Source organism: Paroedura picta, chromosome 2 (genome assembly GCF_049243985.1).
Source record: "Paroedura picta isolate Pp20150507F chromosome 2, Ppicta_v3.0, whole genome shotgun sequence".
Classification (NCBI taxonomy): Eukaryota; Metazoa; Chordata; class Lepidosauria; order Squamata; family Gekkonidae; genus Paroedura; species Paroedura picta.
Genome location: NC_135370.1, coordinates 97,673,459 through 97,694,715, shown reverse-complemented (window position 1 = coordinate 97,694,715; position 21,257 = coordinate 97,673,459). Strand labels below are relative to the sequence as shown.

General features: G+C 42.0%; 1 protein-coding gene across 2 annotated transcripts in view; it reads left to right on the top strand.

The window, feature by feature from the left end:
• The window catches only part of GALNT18 (polypeptide N-acetylgalactosaminyltransferase 18), a 425,513-nt gene extending 407,434 nt beyond the window's left edge, over window positions 1-18,079 (top strand). For both annotated transcript variants that reach the window (XM_077321810.1, XM_077321812.1), the window contains one exon: window positions 17,637-18,079. In XM_077321810.1, the coding sequence (XP_077177925.1) occupies window positions 17,637-17,783 (147 nt within the window). In that variant the 3' untranslated portion in view covers window positions 17,784-18,079. The remainder of the gene's footprint in view (window positions 1-17,636) is intronic.
• Window positions 18,080-21,257: the final 3,178 nt, after the last annotated feature.

Here is a 21,257-nt window from a genome sequence, read left to right as displayed (position 1 = left end):
CTGGGACAGAGCTCCTTAGTAGGCAGTCAGCAGGCCGGGAGGCCCTTGTCAGCAGGCCCAGCTGGACAAGAGGTACTCGTTAGCAAGCCCTTGACCAAGATCCTTTGCCCAGGGCCTTCTCCCCTTACCTGCTGCTGGCTCCAGGCACTGAGGCATCTGAGAGCAAAGAGGCTAGAGTCCAGGGATGGAGGGCGGGAACTGCAGAAGGAGGGCCAATCAGGGCAAAGCTGCCTGCATCCTTAATGGACCTGTTCCAACTTGGATAGCCGGACACGTCCCACCACCTAGGCTGTTTCATAAATATATAGAGGAACAACAGTGGATAAGGATAACCTGACAGAACCTAAACAGTTCCACAGGGCCTGCAAAAGGGAGCTCCTCCGCCAGGCATTTGGTTGAGGTCGACCCAAACCATCGCTTCCAATTGGCCCCCAAGCCCCCCCCCCCACTATGATGACAGTAATTGGCCTTACCCACTGGGTCCCAGTAAGAGTTGAGCTGAGGCTCTTGCAATTTCTATTTTCTAATGTTATTGTTATGATCATGTTATTATTGTTATAATATTGTTACTGTTATCACCTGTTACTATATGTTATCTGTATCTTTTCCTGTTTCCTGTAAACCGCCCTGAGCCCTCGGGGATGGCGGTATATAAATCTAAGAATGAATGAATGAATGAATGAATGAATGAATGAATGAATGAATGAATGAATGAATGAATGAATGAATAAATATGACCAGATTGCTGGTTATTTTCCCACCAACTTCAAACTCAACCAGAGAACATATTTTACAGGCATCACCTACGCTCCTCTCTCTTAGCCATTAAATGCTGAACTTCGTGGACAATGACTGGGCGGAGGTGAATGCAATTCAATTGTCTGCAATTGTCAAAAAAACTGTTAAAATTTCAAATAATAAATTACTTTTCACATTAGCACTAACTTTTGTTTTAAGGATAAGAGTTTAACAAATAATAATTTACCCAACAGTCCATGTGGTATAGTGGTTAAAGATCAGCAGACTGTAATATGGAGAACCGGGTTTGCTTCCCCACTCCGTGATATGCAGCCATCTGGGTGACTTTGAGTTAGTCTCAGTTCTGGTAGAGCTGTTCTTGCTGACCAGTTCTCTTAGAGCTCACTCAGCCCCACCTACCTGACAGGGTGTCTGTTGTGGGGAGAGGAAGGGAAGGTGTTTGTAAGCCACTTCAGGTAATAAAAAATGGGATATAAAAATCTAAGCTTTTCAGTAAGTAAGCATTATAAATACCACACTCACAAACAAGCAGTCAACAGTATTTTGGATGAGGTTATCAGGAGGTCTGGACTGCAGTTTCTCTAACATGTGGATAATACCCAATATGAAAATACAGGTGTGAATATAATAAACATGTGCTTCTTAGTGAATTTTAGAACATTCATGAGAAATTGTGTAGCAATTAAATTAACAGGATACTTCCTTCTCTTCCAATGCTCCATGTCACGAGAACATGGATCAAAAGAGATCTTTCACTAACAGTAGTGCTTTCCTCTGGTGCAAGACAACTCTGGAAGATGATTTCTCAATAAAAGGCAATTATTTCAGCATGCTTAGCAAACCTGATAGAAACCCAGGAGCATTGTAGATGGTATATTCTGAGTTTCGATTGAACATTACTTGCACCTCTAGAAAGGATGTCTGTTCTTCCCATTCAACTCTCCCTGTGTAGCCAGCACTATTTGATAGTAATTAAAGGACCCGGTGAGTATAATTGTTTCCTATTGAGATGCGCCACACTAAGGGGTCTTAATGTTAACTATACTCAGCATAAACACAAAGCCAAATTAATATTATGGTAACATGTTATAGCTGTTAAGTAACCAGGAAAATGGTATGCCCGTGCTAAATTGTTTAACAAAATTTACCACAGTTCTTTGTGGCACTTAATTGTTCCATGATATTGCCTTGTCAGGCTGAAATACAAACTGAGGGATGCTGGAGTGAGGTGAGGGCGAGAGATATTTTCTAGCTGATGTATTTTCTAGCTGATTTTGTAATCTTTTTGGTTTAACCTTTTGGGGATGGTTCTAATAAAAAAGTATTCAGCTACTGTAGTTTTGCAACCTTTGTTGCCATTTCTTTGATCTTGTTCTGTCTCAGTTTGTTTTTTAAAGATGTTGGGGAATGTGAAAATTAATCATAAGTCTGAATTTGACAACTTTCATAGTAACTCTGCCACTGATGCAATTCATGTAAAGGAGGGATTTTCTGGCTGGATTATTATCACCTGGTTTTTAAGCCACTGGGGACTGAATTTAAAAGGTGGTAGCAGTTGGTCATAAAACATAATCTTTGCTCTTTCAATATACTTTGAAAGTATATTGCTGCAGCTTCCATTTGGAATCCATAACAGAGCTATACTAGACATTATTTTACAAAATACATCAAAATATGTAAAAACTAAAATAAAGGGGCGATGTTTCTTAAGAACCTTTAGAGGAAAACAGTAGGAAATAAACTGCAATGATGTTAGCTGCTTACCAGTATTCTTTGTTCAGTTCTCTCCATGTTTTATCAGTGTTGCTGAATTCTCAAGAAATTTGACTAAATTATTTGATAAGATCGGTTGGATCATTCTTGTTGATAGACAAGTTTCTCTTTGACTTTCACTCTCAGATTTTATCATTGTTGCTTGGAGACATGTTTGTGACAGTGTAGAATTCTTTCCCACAGAGAACATTTTTAGATTTGAAGGAAAATATTATAATAATCATCATAATTTATAGTGTGCCCTTCCAGACTCAGCATACTATTTAAGAACTTTAAAACAACACATGCAATCCACCCCTTTAAAATACCCAGATTGGGTAGGGAGCTCTAGAAGGGAGTCAGTCTTCTAGTTTGTCCTCCTCCTGGGGGTAAAGCCATGAGCCTGGTGGAACAGCTCCATCTTACAGATCCTACAGAACTAACCAAGGTGCCACAGGGGTCTGATCTCTTTTGGGAGCTCCTTCCACCGGGCTGGGGCCAGAGCCAATTTCATCTATCTCAGACTGGGGACCCTGACTAGATTGTGATTTGAGGATTGTATCTCTCATGGGGGATTATAGAGGAAAATGGCTTTCATAACTAATTTGGGAGCCCTGTTGTATACAAACAACAATTACAATTATTGTATACTAATGCCTCAAAAGGGATTGTAGCTTTTATTAACAGTTGGGAGAATCTGTGACTCAATTCTGTGGGGTCCAGGCAAGAATTTCTGGGAGTCAGGGTTAATATCCCCACCAGTTATCCAGGTGTAATTTACTTCTTCCTCCTGAAAACGCCTGAGTGCTTTGTCATTAGTGTGCAGCTGGGAGCAATAATATATCCCTCTACTCTGGACCTTAGAATGTGAAATAGTAGGCATGAGAGAATATTGTCTTGGTTTCTTTTTATAGTTGTTTCAGTTCTTCACTTTTCACCGATCATTTTTAAGATTTGCATTAAAGATCCCTCCCCCTTCCACTGAAGAAGTCTTTCCCTTCTTCATAATTCGTTAAGGGCTAAGTAGATGGAGAGTGGGCAGGACCAGTCCGGGTGAGGGGCCAATCAGAAGGCGCAAAGCACCTTCTGATTGGCCCCTCACCAGGACAGACAGCAGTTCTAGCCAATCGGGTGAGGGCACAATCTAGGCCCTCACCAGGACAGGCCAGAAAGTGATGGGGAAGCGGCAGGACACTGTGAGTAAAGAAGGAAGCCTTCCCCTCGAGCCCAAGGGGAAGGTCACGCTGCCATTGGGGGGGAAGCAGGCCTTTCCCCACCGGGCCCAGAAACACTGCACCCAGGGGCAATGCCACCTTTATGTGTCTGCTGGGAGGCCACGGGGGGGGGGGGGCTTTCAAAGCCTGTTCTCAGAAACGGGCTTTGAATCTAGTATCTCCATATGGATCTAATTCACATCTAACAGAAATACTGCACCAATGCTAGAAACATGGCCAGAGCAGGCCAATGCCACTCTACCGCCCCCACATCCACTCCAATGCCAGAAACAGGAGATAGCAGGCCTATGCTGCTCCACCACCCCCACCCCCACCTCAATACCAAAAACAGGGGCAGAGAAGACCTATGCCAATCTATCACTTCCATCCCCCCAATGGAGAAAGCCTATGCCATTCCATCGCCCCCCCCCCCCATATGCAGTTCAGTTAAAATGAGAGTACTTACTTCTCTGGACTCCAGTCACTACCACATGCAATGAGTCTTGGCCAGCAAAGATTTTATGGCCAGAGCCCCTCCTCTTCCCACCCCCTCTAGATCCATCATTGGCCACTTTGGGAGGAGGGCGAGGTTGATATGACCATTGTTGTTGTTGTTGTTGTTGTTGTTAGGTGCAAAGTTGTGTCTGACCCATTGCAATCCCATGGACAATGATCCTCCAGGCCTTCCTGTCCTTTACCATTCCTTGATGGTATTTAAGTTTGCACCTACTGCTTCAGTGACTCCATCCAGCCACCTCATTCTCTGTCGTCCCCTTCTTCTTTTGCCCTCAATCTCTCCCAGCATTAGGCTCTTCTCCAGGGAGTCCTTCCTTCTCATGAGATGGCCAAAGTATTGGAGTTTCATCTTCAGGATCTGGCCTTCTAAGGAGTAGTCAGGGGTGATCTCCTCTAGGACTGACCGGTTTGTTCACTTTGCAGTCCAAGGGACTCACAAGAGTTTTCTCCAGCACCAGAGTTCAAAAGCCTCAATTCTTTGACACCCAGCCTTCCTTATGGTCCAACTTTCACAGCCATACAGTCATATTTCATATCACCTGATAATTTTTATATATAAAAGAACTACTCAATCGGTGAAACCCTTCTGGGGCTGTTACAAAATTTCAGGGTTTTATGAAACTTTGGTAGGGAAAGCCTGCCTTGGAGAGTTTACTTATATTTCTGTAAGAAGACGTAGTATCATAGGTTATTGTTTACTCAGGTTTGCTTCTCTTGGCAAGTTCTTGGGAGGTGACCATTTGCCTCTGATAGCTAGAAGAAGAAGAAGAAGAGTTGGTTCTTATATGCCGCTTTTCCCTACCCAAAGGAGGCTCAAAGTGGCTTACAGTCGCCTTCCCATTCCTCTCCCCACAACAGACACCCTGTGGGGTGGTTGAGGCTGAGAGAGCGCTGATATCACTGCTTGGTCAGAACAGTTTTATCAGTGCCATGGCAAGCCCAAGGTCACCCAGCTGGTTGCATGTGGGGGAGCGCAGAATCGAACCTGGCATGCCAGATTAGAAGTCTGCACTCCTAACCACTACACCAAACTAGCTACCTATCTGGTCCCCTTTATCTAGCAAATGATCCAGCGGAAAGACAAGGGGAAAGTATGAGAGCTGTTCTCTGATGCCCATCCCTAAGTTCTCTTTTGAAAGTAGTTTTGAGTCAAAAGAATGTCAGACTTTTAAAGCATTGATAATGAACATCACTAACCATAGGAGGGGATTGGTCTCTTTTTTAGATTGATGGAAATTTTCTCTTCATTTTTATTTAAGCCATTTGTTTGTAAGGCATTTCCAAGAAATAATTGGTTTGATGGAGTTTATAGGGTCGTTAAGCATCTGGTACTCCATAAATTGCAATTTGTGAGACAACTCTGGACCAATAGAGTTCAGTGAAAGATCTCCTGGCTGCTAAGGATGCTGCTAAGGATGTACATATTTTGTTGCTCAATTTCTAAAGATGGCAGAGAAGTGTTGAAAAGAGGTTTTTTAGACATAGGTTTTATTTAATTATTTTTGGTTTCATTGGTCAGAACCTCGATCTAAGAAAAAGGGATCAAAGAAAGTGATGGGTGGGTAGAAAAACCTGCTTAAGATTTTTCATGGATAATTAAAGGTACATTTTGGTTCCCTTTCTTTAAATTGTCTTTCTGCACATTATTGTTTACCACATCCCTTTCTTTTATGAAAGTGTCCTCCTGAATAGAAATGGGTACAAATTTGTTCACAACCTTTAATCTGTCACAAATTTGGCCAGTTCATACCCACTCAGAACACAGGACTGAAGGAGGCACCTCCCCAAACATTTCCAGGATTTTTAGTCTGTTTTTGGATTCAGGCCATTTAAATCCTGTTTTGCTTTCCCCTCTTCCGAATGAAGGGAGGGCTAGTTAATCCAAGATCACCTGAAGCTATGTAGCCATCACTCATTCAGGAACCTTGCCCAAGTACACAAGTTAGATTCAAAAAGCTGATTATTACATAAGAACCATCTCTACTAGTCTGCCTCTTTCAATATGGTCCTTAGACAGAATATGGGTCCAGCCTTGAGATAGCTGGTAGGGGATGAGGTCTCAAAGCAAAGGGACATAGAGAGCTGATGGGCTCTCTAGGGAAACACTGAGAAAGGCACCACCCATAGGCTGTTTGTGGGCCAGATTTTGACAAACACCCACTTGGTTGGACAGGACTAGTTAACAGTAGCTATTAGAGGGTGGTTCCAGATACTGGGTCAGGATTTAAAGTGCATGGGAATGGCAAATATGAGAGCTGAGAACCAAGTGTGAGGTGTTAGTGGAGTTGCCAGGGAACTTGAGCAGATATTAAAGGGGGTGATCCATAGACACCTGAAGGACAACCTGGTGATCTGGGAAAGTCAGATCACCAACAGATCCTGCCAGACCAACATGGTTTCCTTCTTTGACTGAGTGATGGGCTTATTAGAAGAAGAAGAAGAAGAAGAGTTGGTTCTTATATGCCGCTTTTCCCTACCCGAAGGAGGCTCAAAGCGGCTTACAGTCGCCTTCCCATTCCTCTTCCCATTAGATCATTAAAACTCGGTGGATGTTGTTTACCTGGATTTCTGATAGTAAACTGATGTTCTCCTAGTAAACTGGAGCACCGCAGACTGGATTTTCAGATACTTAGGTGGATAGGGAACTGGTTTGAAAACCACATCCAAAAAGTAGTTGTCAATGGGGTTTCATCAGAATGGAAGAAGGTTAGCTGTGGGGTGCTACAGGGCTTGGTTCAGTACTTTTCAACATTTTTATCAATGAGGGGGAGCAGCAAGCACCCCAGAAGATATAGAGTTCAGTAAGATCTGAACATGCTGGAAAAGTGGGTAAATGAGAGCAAGAAGCAATTTATTTTGTTTATATTTAGCATACCTGGTTACACCTGAGGGCATGCCAGCAGCCAATAGCCCTGATCTGGCCAAATGTTAAGGCCAATTCAGAAGCCAGAGTGGAGGCTCCAATCTGAAAGGAGTGCATGCTGAAGTTCCCTGAGGAGAGGCCTAGATGGCTGCATGATGCTGGTAAACTGGAATTGAGACAAGCATGAAACATCAGCATACACAAGGAAAGAACCATATGTGGCAGGGCAGTCTGCAGTACATTCTGCTGTGCATGAGATGGGGTAGGGCTGACCCCTGAGGGCAGAATGCAAAAGGATTTGCGACCTCTGACCCAGCTGGTCCATCTTGGATCTGTATAGACAGATATGAAACTCCAAGTGCTGCACTGAAATGTCCTGAAATGCTGTGGCACAGTTCTTGTCACAGCACAAAGCTGTTAAGAGCTCACCACTGCAAAAAGCCCCAATAAAGGCAGCATGAAAAGGCATCTCAGATGCAGAAAAACACAACTGAGACAACTGTTGCAAGAAACTGCATTAAATTATAAAGTGGTAAGCCTGCAGGTGTCTGACTCACTAAAGAGGCACTCCTCCATCCCTTGATGGCCTGTTGGGTGAGAATGGAACCCTTCTAGTCTTAAAGTAAAAGAAAATGGCTGGCGCGTGGATGAACATATGGCTCTGACCATTGCTTGGTTGTCACATAAGAAGAGGACACAGGTTCAGGCATCGGTAGACCTGGCATCTGGACTTTGAAGGCTGTTTTCAACAGGCAAAAATAGAGGCAGTAGAGTCGGATGCCAGATCTACTGTATATTGAAAGCAACGGCATTAGATCTGGCATTTGACTCTGTCTACCCTAAGTGATTCACATGGAAGCCAAAGAGACCTGGGGAAAACCCATAGATGTCAGGAATCCTGAAATTACAGGAGTGCTTTTTGTTGTCTGGGTACCTCCAAATGAAAACAAAACATCTGAATTGGGGGATAATTTAGGCTCAGAGATATCATAATGCACACACCTATAGCTTATTACCAAGAAGGCATTATTGGTATCCCGTAGCTGCATTCTCCCTCCCCAGTCCAGTTAATTTGAACAACAAAAGAACAAGTCTTGAATAGCTAATTTCCCAGCGATGCTACTCATTTTTCCTGAAAAATATCCTTCTCACCTATCAGAGGTGCATCTTGCCATTTCTGTAACCCAATCCCAAACAGGAATGCTAATCTAATAGGTATAACTCAAAGCATTTTCAAATGAATAAAAACAACTCCAAATGATTTTATATCTCCTGAATGCCATGATGACAGATTAGTTGACAAATATGCCCATTAGTTAACAAATTAGTTGACAGATGTATAAAATGATGTTGTTCCATGTATCCCCATGTCAAATAAATAAATAAATAAATAAATAAATAAATAAATGACAGTATTTATGCCAGTGGGATAGAAGAAGAGTAGGCTTTTATACCCAGCTTTTTTCTACTTTTCTCTATTGGAGGCTTCGTGCCAGGCTGCAGGCTGGAGTTTGAGTCAGGGCAGCTTGCCCCAACTCTTCCTGCTCCTGCACAGGGAAACTTTTGGACAGGTGAACCTTGTCTGCCCCGGATTTGTGCTCCTGCATGGGAGCCAGGGCAGCAAAGTTCCCAATGCGGAAAAGATCTGAAATGCCGTACAATTGTTGTTCCTTCTACTCCCTACAACAGGATCTTTGTGAAGAAGAGCATTTCTGTTGTCAGAGAAGGGGGATGATTTTTGCCAGTTCCCCTATCAAACTGCAGACACCGCTTCTTTGCCAGTGCTGTTTATGAGGGTCCTGTAATCCCTATGACTGATTATGCATGGCAGCAGCCACACCAGGCTGCTGCCAGGCCCTTGTGGTGGGGTGGCATGCACTGCTGCTTCCAGAGTATGCACCGGGGATAGAATCCCCCAGCACATGTGGACTATCCTGACATAGCACGTGTGCACGCACAATCCCAGGGCTGAAAGAGCCCACTGTGCTCTGTGGAGGCAACAGCAGGGGGCAGGGGGCATGAGGTCCCCACTGCACAATGGCAGGAGAACGGCACTCCACTTTCCTGCCAGCGTGGGGGTGGGGGAACACCCTGTCCAGCTATGCGAAGCTGACAGGGGCATTTGGTATCCCTGCAGGGACACCGTAGGCCAGTTAGGCACCATATGTCTTCCATTATGCACAGGGCTGACCTCGCAGGGCCACAGATGTCGACCACAGCATCATGGGGTACATCGAAGTATCTGCGTTCACTTACTGTGGACCATCCAGGGTGCTGAGTCAGGCCAGGGCTGGGAGGTGGCTGGGATGGTGGCTGCTACATGCACAATCAGGGATTAGCCCCACCACCCTGCCACCACCAGTGCAGCTGTTCCGCCCCATGCATAATCAGTCTATGAAAAGAATTGCAAAAGTCTCACTGGGTGCCAGTAGAAGACCAAGACAGAGAAGTCTCCTTTTCTTGAGAATAAGAAGAACTTCAATTTTTATTGCAATTCTGTGTCTCCTCACTTCTATTATGAAGTTCAAGGTGAAGCACAGTGGGTTTCACAGCCAAGTACTGATCACAACTAGAATTTAATTTTGGTTGCTAAATTGCCTATTTTTGCCTCCCTATCCTGACACTTAGCAGAATCAATAAGTAAACAAAAAACATTCAACATTACTAGAAACAGCACAACAGCACCAGTAAAATTCATAGATGGGTGGAAGTTACATTGATTATATGGACAATTAAATTTCACACTTCAGACACGAGGTGAGCAATTAAGGGTTCAAGGGCAGAGCTTCTTATCACCATCTACAATTAAATGAGAAAGGGGAGGCAGGTGGGAGTGGGAATAAGTTTTGGGTTGTTTTGGCTGTGATGGATATCATAATGTTGGCAAAATTATTTTAAAATATATTCATCACTGACTGAAGGCGTGAATGATAATCTTCTTTAAACCGCCCGTGGCGCCACGGGCGCCACGGACTAAACAAATGGTTAAGCCCTGTTGAGGTGGGATTTGTCCGTGATGAGGAAGGGTCCGGGTTGGACCCTTCCTCAGGACAGACAATCGGAGGGACCAATTGGCAGGCGCGAAGCGCCTGCCAATTGGTCCCTCCGATTCCCAGCCCCAGCAACTGCGAGCCGCGCACAGCGCGGCTCGCAGTTGCTCCTGGCTTGACGCGGCGAGAGGCGCAAAGCGCCTCTCGCCGCGTCAGCCGCCTACCCGAGGGAGTCCCCGGCAGCCGCGCACAGCGGGGCTGCCGGGGACTCCCTGCCCAGCGGCCTGACGAGGCAAGAGGCGCGAAGCACCTCTCGCCGCGTCAGGCCGCTGCCCAAGGGAGCCTCACCTGAGAGGTCACGGTCGCCACCAGTTTGAAGAGATTCTTCTCCACTCCATCTCCGCTGGCGGGGGCGTCGGCAACCTCGGACTAGGTACGGAGCCGCTTGCAGGCCAGCAGCAGAGCTTCGCCCGGCGCCGACCCCCCGCGTTTCCGCTTCACGCGAAGCACCGTCGCACGCTCCATGGCAACCGGAGCAGGCCGCACTGCTCCCAATGGATTCTGGGAAGAGAAGGAGGGGCGAAGGCTCTGCCCCGCCCTCGAGTGGGATTCGCCGCCTCCTCCTGCCTCCGTGGCGTCACGCCGCTTCTCCCCCGCCCATCAGCTTTGTTCAAAGGGGCACAGTCGCGGCGTCTTTTCCACCAGACGACCGTGTTTCCATGCGATTAGTAAGAATCCTTGGGGCAGATGATGTAAGAGCGGCTCAGCGGTATAGGGGTCGCGCGGGACACCATCAAAGGTTAGTTTTTAGAGCCTGCTGTATGCCTTCTACAGCGGGCTATATTTCTAGTGAAATCCATAATTCCAAATCATTTAATAAACATCTTGGTTTAATAGGTCTGAACCTTTCGTTGTCACTGTGGCTTTTTATAATAGTTTTATAATGTATAATTTTCCACTGCAGAGAAAATTTATATTATATACTAGGTATTATACCCTCGCACAGACCTGTCTAGTTCAGAAGTGCATGCCTAAGGTGACCAGATTTTCCCACTTTTGGAGGGACATCTGGGGGTACCAGGCAAATTGTATTTATGTTGAAATTAATATATATATATATATATATATATATATATATATATATATATTACAATACTATTTTTGTGTTCTATGCGTTCTATGCAACTTTTTGTTGCTCCATATAGACCAAATTTTTAATCAAGAACCCCCCCCACCCCCGGTCAATGGTGTCTCACTTTACCAATGTTAAAATCTGTTCACCTTATGCCTGCCCTATGTCTCATGAATCTAACTGTTCAACATCTGCTACTTGAAATCCTTATACTGAGGATGCTAGGGATTGAATCTGAGATCTGCCATGTGTGCTCTGAGCCACAACCCATCTCTAGTGACTCACAAGTGCCTTTATTAATGCCAATGTTATTCAGGACAAAACTTGGATTGCTTTCTTGTAATCTTGACTCTGAGAGAAGTGGGCAAATTTTATCCTTGGATAAGAACCTCCTATCTGAAATGAATGGTCAATACAACGGCATAAACAGTGCATCCCATACAAAAGAACATTGTTTTATAATTTGTACAAGTTCTACAGCTCATGTAATCTGCTACAAATGTCTTCTTCCTAAGACATTTACCTGCCTCCCCTTTCTCATTTAATTGTAGATGGTGATAAGATGCTCTGCCCTTGAACCCTTAATTGCTCACCTCGTGTCTGAAGTGTGAAATTTAATTGTCCATATAATCAATGTAACTTCCACCCATCTATGCATTTTACTGGTGAACATAAAATTATCCAACCCTTTTATAATCCCTGCACCCCAGTGGAATCAAATCAAATGGCTTCATATACTCAATAACATTTTGATTTTTGTAAATGTAGTGCCCTATAACTTATAACTGGTAAGGAGGCACTCTCGTTTCAGTGTGCCTCCGTACCAGTGCACTGTGACCTTTTGCTTTTTCTTTACCAATGAATATAGCTTTCTTTTTGCATGTCTCTAATGTCTCTTTCCTTGCATGTCACTAAAGTTTTGTCAAGCTTTAACCTTCACTTATCCTGTCTTATTAGCTTCTTGGATAGCCCAAGTAAGCAGGATCAACCCTGCCTAGAACACTAGGCTCATGCTGCAGAGGCAGGCAATGGCAAACCACCTCCAAACATCCCCTGACTAGCTGTCAGACAATCCGCAGATCTCCTGGCTACACAACACAGGCCATTCTTGCAGAGGTTAATAAAAGTGTAAAATGATACACAAAGAAGCTGAATAACATGCAACCAATCAAAACTTATGATGCGATAATCAACATTAAGTGAACCTTGTTGTAGAAGGTTGTACCGGCCCAGGAGGTAATAACAGCTGAGCATCCTTTTCTTGATAATATTATACTGTCATCAGCCACAAGTACTATTTGTTAACAGTCATTCTGTAAGAATACAAAGAGGGGTAGGACAATTGTGGTTGAATGTATGATGAACACTACTAGTACACTTTCCTAAAGGACCTTTGAGCTGATACAGATATAGCTTTGTTGATAGCACGCCTATGGATAGGTCACATTATACTACATACAAATTATAACATGGGAACTGAGAAGCAGCACAGTTTCCACTTGAACTATGTAGTGCCACTTACCCACTCATGTTTTAAGAATGTGTATGGTCAGTGCAGTAACTTTTAGAAAAATAGCAGCAAAACTATTGAAAGGTTAAAAGGGCTAAATGCCTATCTAGTTCCAAGCTACAAGCTATTGTACATGCAACCTAGGTAAAATATATACATATGGTCAGATAGCTTTTCTGGTTTTGTGCTATTATGGTTCCATATAGAATGTCTTGAATGAAGATAGCCTAATTCCACCTTCAGCTGTATGTTGGCAGAGAAGTGGGGTTACTACAGGTAATTACATGAGTTAGTAAAGGACATAGATGTCAGTCGTAAATGCAGTTCCTTGAATATAACTTCTGGTTAAATTAATGGGACATTTCCCAGGAAACATTGTAAGAACTGACATAAAATATGCAGAAAGAAAAGGGGATACATCTTTAGTTCAAATAATTGCATATATACTGGATTGCATATGAACTAGATGAGCCTTTTTGGAGGCTGTGATCTTAAGTAATAAGTAAAAGCCCAAAGAATCTCTTTCACAGGGGCATGTAGTACTTGATAAATTAGACATTTTGACATAGAATTAAACATGAGGAATGAGACCCAGTAAAATATCGGCCTGTCAATTTTTCATCACTCAAATTTCTTATGATGGAAGCTCGTGCAGGGTGAAGGAGTATGGAAGGATAGTGAAACTCTGAACTAAATATGTTAACAAACAAGGACATAGTGGTCTCTCCTTACAATAACTCCAAAGCTTAGGCTGAGAGAGTGACAGATCCACAATCCCCAAATGAGCTTTATGGAAGAGTCAGAATTTCAACTTGGATGTTCCAGATTCTAGACTGATACTACAATCATGAAATGGGGCAAGATAAAATTGTGTTCAATTGGTTCATCACTTCTATTAATAGTTTTACTGTAAACTTTTAATGTGATTCTCCTTTTAAGAAAATTAAACAGGCAAAGTCTATATTTCAATAAGATGATGAATTGGACTGGTATATGATTGTTTGACAGATGTGCTCATGCATGTACAAGATCATCTTAAAATCTTCCTTCAATATCAACACTATTTAATTTTCATTAGAATAAACTTTGCTGTGTGTCATAGCCTTCTTTCTTCCAGGTTTAATAACAGTTATTAAAATGCATTCATTTTAAAAGTACTGGTATTCACATATATAGTTTTCCAGTACTGTATAAATGATATAAATGACTGTGCTCAGATGCTGGACCATTCTAACATTCTCATGACATTGTGAAGACAAAGAGACTGCAGAGATTTATTTTAACAAGAACTGTAAATGTATGAACACTTTATAAGCTACTGAGGACATTTTTGAGTGTGCTAAAACAAAGGCATACAATCGGATTCATCTTTACTTCATTTTTGTAAACCTGCAGAACAATAAAAAACCTATGTTGGACAAAAATCTCAGTAATGAAATTGTGTCTTCTCATGAAGGTTAGAATAAAGGTCAGGAATTTTATATTGTGAAATGTTATACAATGTCCTTTCTTATGTATGAGTAGGTTGCCATAGAGGAAATGGTTGCCATAGAGGAATAAAAGATGCACTTCAAGAACCTTCAACATATTGCAGGGTCATTTTTGGCAGATGAAGGCTGTGAAATTCGTCTCTTCTCATTGAATCAGTGAAGTTTCAGGAAGATTAACTCTGCACTGTTTCTCAAAAAGGGCAGGGAAGAACAGGGATCGAACATTACTCGTCTAACAACTATAGAAAACTGGGTATAATAGAAACCCAGGTGCTTCCCAATGGATGACATTGTTTTTCTTCCAGTAGACTTGAAGGGAAGAGAATTATACATAACAGATATCTGATGGGATGAAAACTTCTCATCTCACTTTGTGGAATGGAGTTACTGAATCCAACCCAATGTGTTCTTCTGATACTGGATAACATTGGATTGGATCCATCCAATGTTGGATTGGATTGATTCCTGTCTACATTTTTTTGGAGTAAAAAGGGGGGAGCTCCTTAATAAATCTCTCCTTCTGCTAGAGAAGAACACCCACTGGTTGTCCACTGACTCCTGGGAGGCAGCATTTGGGGGAGGGGGTGCATAGCAAGCTGGAGCAGGATGGTAGTCAGAAAGTTCTCTGTGCTCATGTAGTATAGAATCCAAGTCATTACTGCAAACTCCTTGTAAGGAACAGCCATAATTGTATTCCCTGACCCATTGCAGTGGTGTGACAAGTTCATAGGTTATGTTTATCACATGGTAATTATATCCTTTTACTTGTTTTTTTGAATGTATGAAACATCTCAGTCAGTTATGTAACAGAGGAGGCAATAATAGATTATTTTTATTATTATGTTTATTTTTGAGTTAAAATTATTGCATGATCTGACCTTAATCAGAGTTAATACAAATATTCAGTGAGTTCTGTCTTGTAAGTCATATGATCAGTGCTTCTCACTTTCATCTCCATGCAAATGAGCTTCACATGTCCAGGCTTCAGTCCAGTAACCCTGTACTGAATTGTAATAAATTGAATGGCAGCCTGGGCATGAGCAGAGAGTCAGGTTAAATTGTTATCCAGCATGAATCATTCAATTTGGAATACCAGGCGTGCACAGTCGGACCTCTTTGTTCTTTATAAATATCTAACGTGTGTGAAACCTATGATTTTTATCTCCTTTTATCTCTTCATCGACTTAGCAGCTTTTGTCTTAATAGTGAATAATACTTCAAACAACTTTGTGAATCTGACTTCTATTTAACAGAAAAGGAAAGGGGAAGGAAGGAAGCATCTTCTTCCATTTGAAGGGGTAAAATGAGATATTAAAATTACTAGAATTAATTTATCAGAGTCACAAATCCTAGCAAGGTATTAGGTTTGGACAACAATGTCAGGGTAAGATTAATGGGTCTTTTGCTCATTAAGAAGCTCTCCCTTTGTTACAGGGGCCATTCATAGCCTATTCTGTCTGGTCATATAAAGAGAGTACATAACCTTGAAAGCCAGCTGTATTGAAGAAGAAGGAAAAATAGTCACTTTGTAGTTTTATTAGTGGTACAGTAATGACAGTTCTAAGAGTTTTCATTGATGTATGTGATTGTTAACAAATCATATTTTATAAATTGCTATTGTAACTATTATACATCTGTTCACATTTTATGGACCTTTTGTAAATCAAGCCAGAATCCTTGCCTGGAGGAGTTATGATACTATTTTGGTAATTATTTAATCTTGACACCATTCTGGTTAGAAGAGTTGCACATTGTCATTGAATGAAGTGCAGAGATCTCTTCTGTGTTACATAAATGCTTTATATGCAATGTCGAGGCAATTTTCCTTTGTCATCCTCACTCTGAATTAGTCTCCAATGTTACCCATCTAATGTAGACAGTAACAACATTTGGCATAGAGCTGCCTAATTTCTCCCAGCTTTGCTCTCTCCTGTGCTGCAATGTGAATCTCAGTTGACTGGTATAAAAGTAGTAACAGGTATGACCATTAGAGCAATCTTGCCCTGTTTCCAAACAGGCTGTTTGAAATAGATCCAATAAATATGACACCAGTTAGCTTACAAGCACTTAACTCAAAGACTATTTCCTTATTCCTCCAAGTGCACATTGTATGCACTTTGGTGCTTTTACATTGATGTGTTTCAGGTTTTAATGTGTAATTATATGAGAGCCTAGTGTTTTAAAATTAGTTGAGTTTCTAACTTTGTAGGTCACTATGTGTACCTGTAATGGAAGAAGGCAGAATTGAGTTTTTTCACAAGAATACATTAATAGTTTTTCAGTCCCCAGTATGTCTCATCTTTTGGGATGCTGTAACTTCTCGGGAGCTTGTGGTACCCCAGTTCTCTTCTCTGTTTAGTGTTTGTTTGTTTGTTTTTACTTAGAATTCCTTTTACTGATCATTCTTCTTTGAGCATGCGCAGATCATTTCTGGGTACGTTTTCTTTGGTTAAATTGCAAAGACTTTTTTTCTGAATACTGGGAGATCTGAATCTGTAGAAATCCCAGACTTCTCCATAGGTGGTCTGGTTTTTCTGTTTGACAGTTCATTGTAGAAATAAATAAAGATGAGTTCTGCAAAGCTAGGTTACAAACATAATTTAGAACCAGCTTGGTGTAGTGGTTAAGAGCGGAAGCCTCTAATCTGGAAAAGGGTTTTATTCCCCACTCCCCACATGCAGCCTGCTGGGTGGTCTTGGGAAACTCACAGTTCTCTCAGAGCTCTGTAAGCCTCACCTATCTCACAGGGTGTGAAGGGTACGCAATTATAAGCCACTTTGAGACTCTTTTGAGTAGTAAAAAGCAGAGTTAAAAAAACAGCTCTTCTCTTCTTGGCACAAAGAAGGTTGTAACCCCTCTGAAAACACAGAAGTAAATGACTTGTACTGATTTACTGATTTTTCAAGGGTTTCAGAACAGTAAGCATAATCTCCCTCCCTCACTTTATCCTCACGGCAAGATTACAGATCTGAGATCAGACTCTTTAAAAAGGCACACAGGCTTCCTAGAGTTGCTCATCCTGGGGCTTTTGAACAGGGTCTTCAAACTGGGCTATTTAGTTTAGAACTGGTGCAAGAGGCAAAGAGGGGTAAGTATGTATCTGTTCACTTGAGGCTGTATGCTTTCATGTGGGAATGTGTCTATCTGAAAATCTCCTTTAAGCTATTTGGAATATTTCTGTCTGAAAATTTCCCAACACATGGTCCTGCTGGAAGTGAGCCAGCTGACTGCTATTGTCTAATTCCTGGGGTTGGAGCCTCAAGACATTCCATACTGGGTGACTTCAGCTACCCTATCACTTATTGGAATGGTTCCAGTTAAAGTGATTATGAATCTGAGTGTAATGAGCTGAGAAACAAAGAGTGACTTTAGCATAATATGTTGCTGTTTTTCTTTTTCTGCTTCTAAAGGGAGGCTCAATCCAGAACAGAAAATCCAAACGCTGTCTGGAGCTTCAGGAAAACAATGATAATGAATTTGGATTTCAACTTGTTCTACAGAAATGTTCTGGCCAGCGTTGGTCTATCACAAACATCTTGAAAAGCTTGCCATTGTAATACAGACTCAGAAAAGCATTCTACTCAGTCCTCTTGCTACTGTGTAGCAAATGTTTTCAGTGTCGCCTGATGTACTGTATTTCCCTTTCCCCCTAATCTTTTTTGTGTGAGTGCGTGGGTGTTGGATTTGTGGGCTGAAAATAGAGATTTTTATTTCATAATGACAATTTCATGGCATTTATAGAGAGATGCTGAATGACAGGTGATGGGAAAATGTCTTAAAATATTTTGCAACTGTAAATAGGGAACAAATGGAGAATATTTATAACTGAGACATTAAAATTTTATTGATAAAACATATGTTGCAATCTTTGGCTGATGAGTTTGTTGTGGGCCAAATCCAAGATACCTATGTGACTTGTGAAAACCAATATCTGCCTTTATTCATACTTAGGCACAATGCTATAGCCTTTACTAGCCATGGTTCAGACCTCCCCACTCCCTGCCAGCCAAACACTGAATATCTTTTACAGACATGTAGCATGATCATTATAGGATCAGGGATACTTCAGCCCTTTCAAAACTGCAGGTGGTTTCTGTATATTGCATGCACTTCTACAGATGTATTATGCTGTATCCCAAAACATCAGGATCCTTTTGCCAACCTCCAGGTGGAGTCTTGAATTTTTCCAGAATTACAATTGATATCCAGTCTACAGAGATTAGTTCACTGGGAGAAAATGGCAGTTTCAGAAGGCAAACTCTACAGCATCTCCCATAGAACTCACTCATTTCCTTAAGCTTTGTGTTCCCCAAATTCTACCTCCAGATCTCCAGGAACTCCCCAAGTCAGAGTGGCAAGGATAGGGGTCTTCCAAGCACCAACACTATAACAGAGTTGATGTGTGTGGGCAGGTTAACATTTGAGAGAGATTGTACCTGGTTTCCTTCTCTTTGTTATGGGGGCATTTCTGCACATGGGTAAAAATAGTGTCACTCCAGCTGAGAGGCGTAACACTAAATAAAATTGCACCTTCCACCCCCTCCTCACCTTTCCTGCTGTCTTGCTTCTTATTGCCATTTCGCGCTTCTCCCCCTCCACAAGTGCTGCTGGTAATGCGATTTACACAGGACTCTCTTCTGCCTGTTACTCAAGCCAGACAACCAATCCCCTCTCAACATGCTTTGAAGGGCCCACAATGCCTATTTTTTTTTAATCAGTAGTTCTTCATTGAAATGACTATACATCTAATCATAGATGCATAGTGCTTTTTTATTGCCACTGCTTGTGGAATGACGAGGCTTGCTTCTTTTAAAAATAAATCTCATTCCTGATTGAGTGGGGGAGGGAGAGGCATGCTTTGTGCTACAACTTTGGGGATAATTTGTTTTTACCTTTGCATGTACAATTGAACAGCTATTCATTGCTCCAGGCAGTTCACTTGAAAAAAACACCTCCATTTTGCTGCCACTGCCTTCCCCCCCCCCCACGCGCGCACACACACACTCCTCCATGTGATCTGATTCATGCAGCGCAGCAGAACCTATGGTATAAGTCTCAATTTGAAATGTAAAAATTTTATATGAATAATTTTACAACACTTCAGGGAGTTGGGAATATGGCCTATATTTTTCTCTCGAAAGAGGCCCACATGATCTAGGCCTGATTTTCCAAAATAAAAAGATGAGCACCAAACTAAGAAACTTATAATAGGAGATGGTCTCCAAATGCAAATCTGATTCAATATTTCTTCACCTCCTCAGTAACAGAGAATACTACCTCTTATTAAACAAGCCATAAAATACGCCTGCAACCTTCAGTGATAAGTTTTTATTATGATTGAAAAGCTAATGTATGAGGTCTCAGCACTTCAGGGAGAAATTGAGAAAATAGGCTGTTCTCCATGCAAAATGCTACTTTGCCACTTAAGTGACAAGAGTTTCATTAGTGTTAATGATACCGAGTTGGAAATGCCCCCATGATCACAACTTGCATGAACTCTGATCAAAAGAAGTATTTGCTAGAGATTCATTATTCTGCAATTCACTTCGAAAGTCAACTATGAATCAAATGCTAAATTCAAAGTTAAGTTTCTCTGTGATATATAAACAGACCTTCTTCTGACATTGCTTGACTACTCAGGGAGGACCAGTTCCCTTCGTGAAATCACTAAGAAGCATTTAAACTACTAAAAGTGAAAGCAAAGTCAGCCAACAGCCTGTTCTTCGTATTTCTTAACAAATAATGACAAAATTGGGAGAAATGCTGCATGTTTCTATACTCTCATTTGAGGGCACATATTCAAAGAGTCAGGGAAGACATAGTCTATTTTATATATATACTAGTAATCAAGCCCGCTGTATGAATAATACAGCGGGCCCTAGGCACTTACCGTATCATGGGGGGTCCATTGGGCAGCGGGGCCTCCCCCGGGCGGCGGTCATTTTGCGGGCAGGGAGTCCCCGGCAGACGCGCTCCGTGCGACTGCTGGGGCCTCCCTCGGGCGGCGGCCTGACGCGTCAAGAGGTGCTTTGCGCCTCTCGCCACGTCAGGGCGCCGGGCAGGGAGCCCCCGGCAGCCGCGCTCTGCGCGGCTGCCAGGGGCTCCCTTGCGGCTGGGCTGACACATTGGAGGCGGTTTAAAGATATATATATATATATATATATATATATATATATATATATATATATATATATATATATATAGACACTTGGAAACAACCAGGCAGTATGTAATTGGGTGCTGCAGAGAAAGCTTCCTTTTACTGTGCAGTATAAGGAAAAATAATACACAACTTGGTAGCATTAGACTCACTTTGCTCAGAATAACTAAAGAAACTAAAGAAAATGGCATTTGAAATCACTAAGATGACAAGTGCAATATTAAATGTTTGTTAATTAGCATTACCTATCAAATAATGCTGGTGGTTTTTCTATTCTTCGCTGAAAGTTGCCTTTTAGTGTTCTGAGGAATAGCTTCGGTTTTAATTGGGACTTACCTCAAGGTCTCCAACAAAAGCATGAACTCAACTTCTCTTTTCCTTTTCTTCAAAGCAGTGTGAATTCTGTATACCTGCCTAACTCATTTGTTAGGCAGGTATACAGAATAACAGGACTGGACAACAGAATCTACAGAAAGAGAAGGCTGTTTAAATAGCTGATGCAAAGACCCTTTGCCACATTTGTCTCTCTTTTGCCTTTGTTTTCGTTTGTATGCAAATGATCTTACCTTTTATTATTTCAATTTTTCATTTTTATTATACATTTCTTACCTTAACCGGAAACTGAAGGAATATTCAGTGCTTATAAAAATGCCAAGTTTCTTCCTGTGTACAGCATTAGACTGTTCTTAATGACTGTTTAACAAAAGCCAGTTCACACAACCATGGACCATGGAGGGCTGCTGAACATTCACTTGAAACTGAAATACACGGGGGCTTCCTGCTTGTGGTGAATTACAAAAAAATGGGCATCATGCATATCACTTAACCTTTTACATGCCATTGCAAATGAATGAGAAAAGTCTACCAGAAA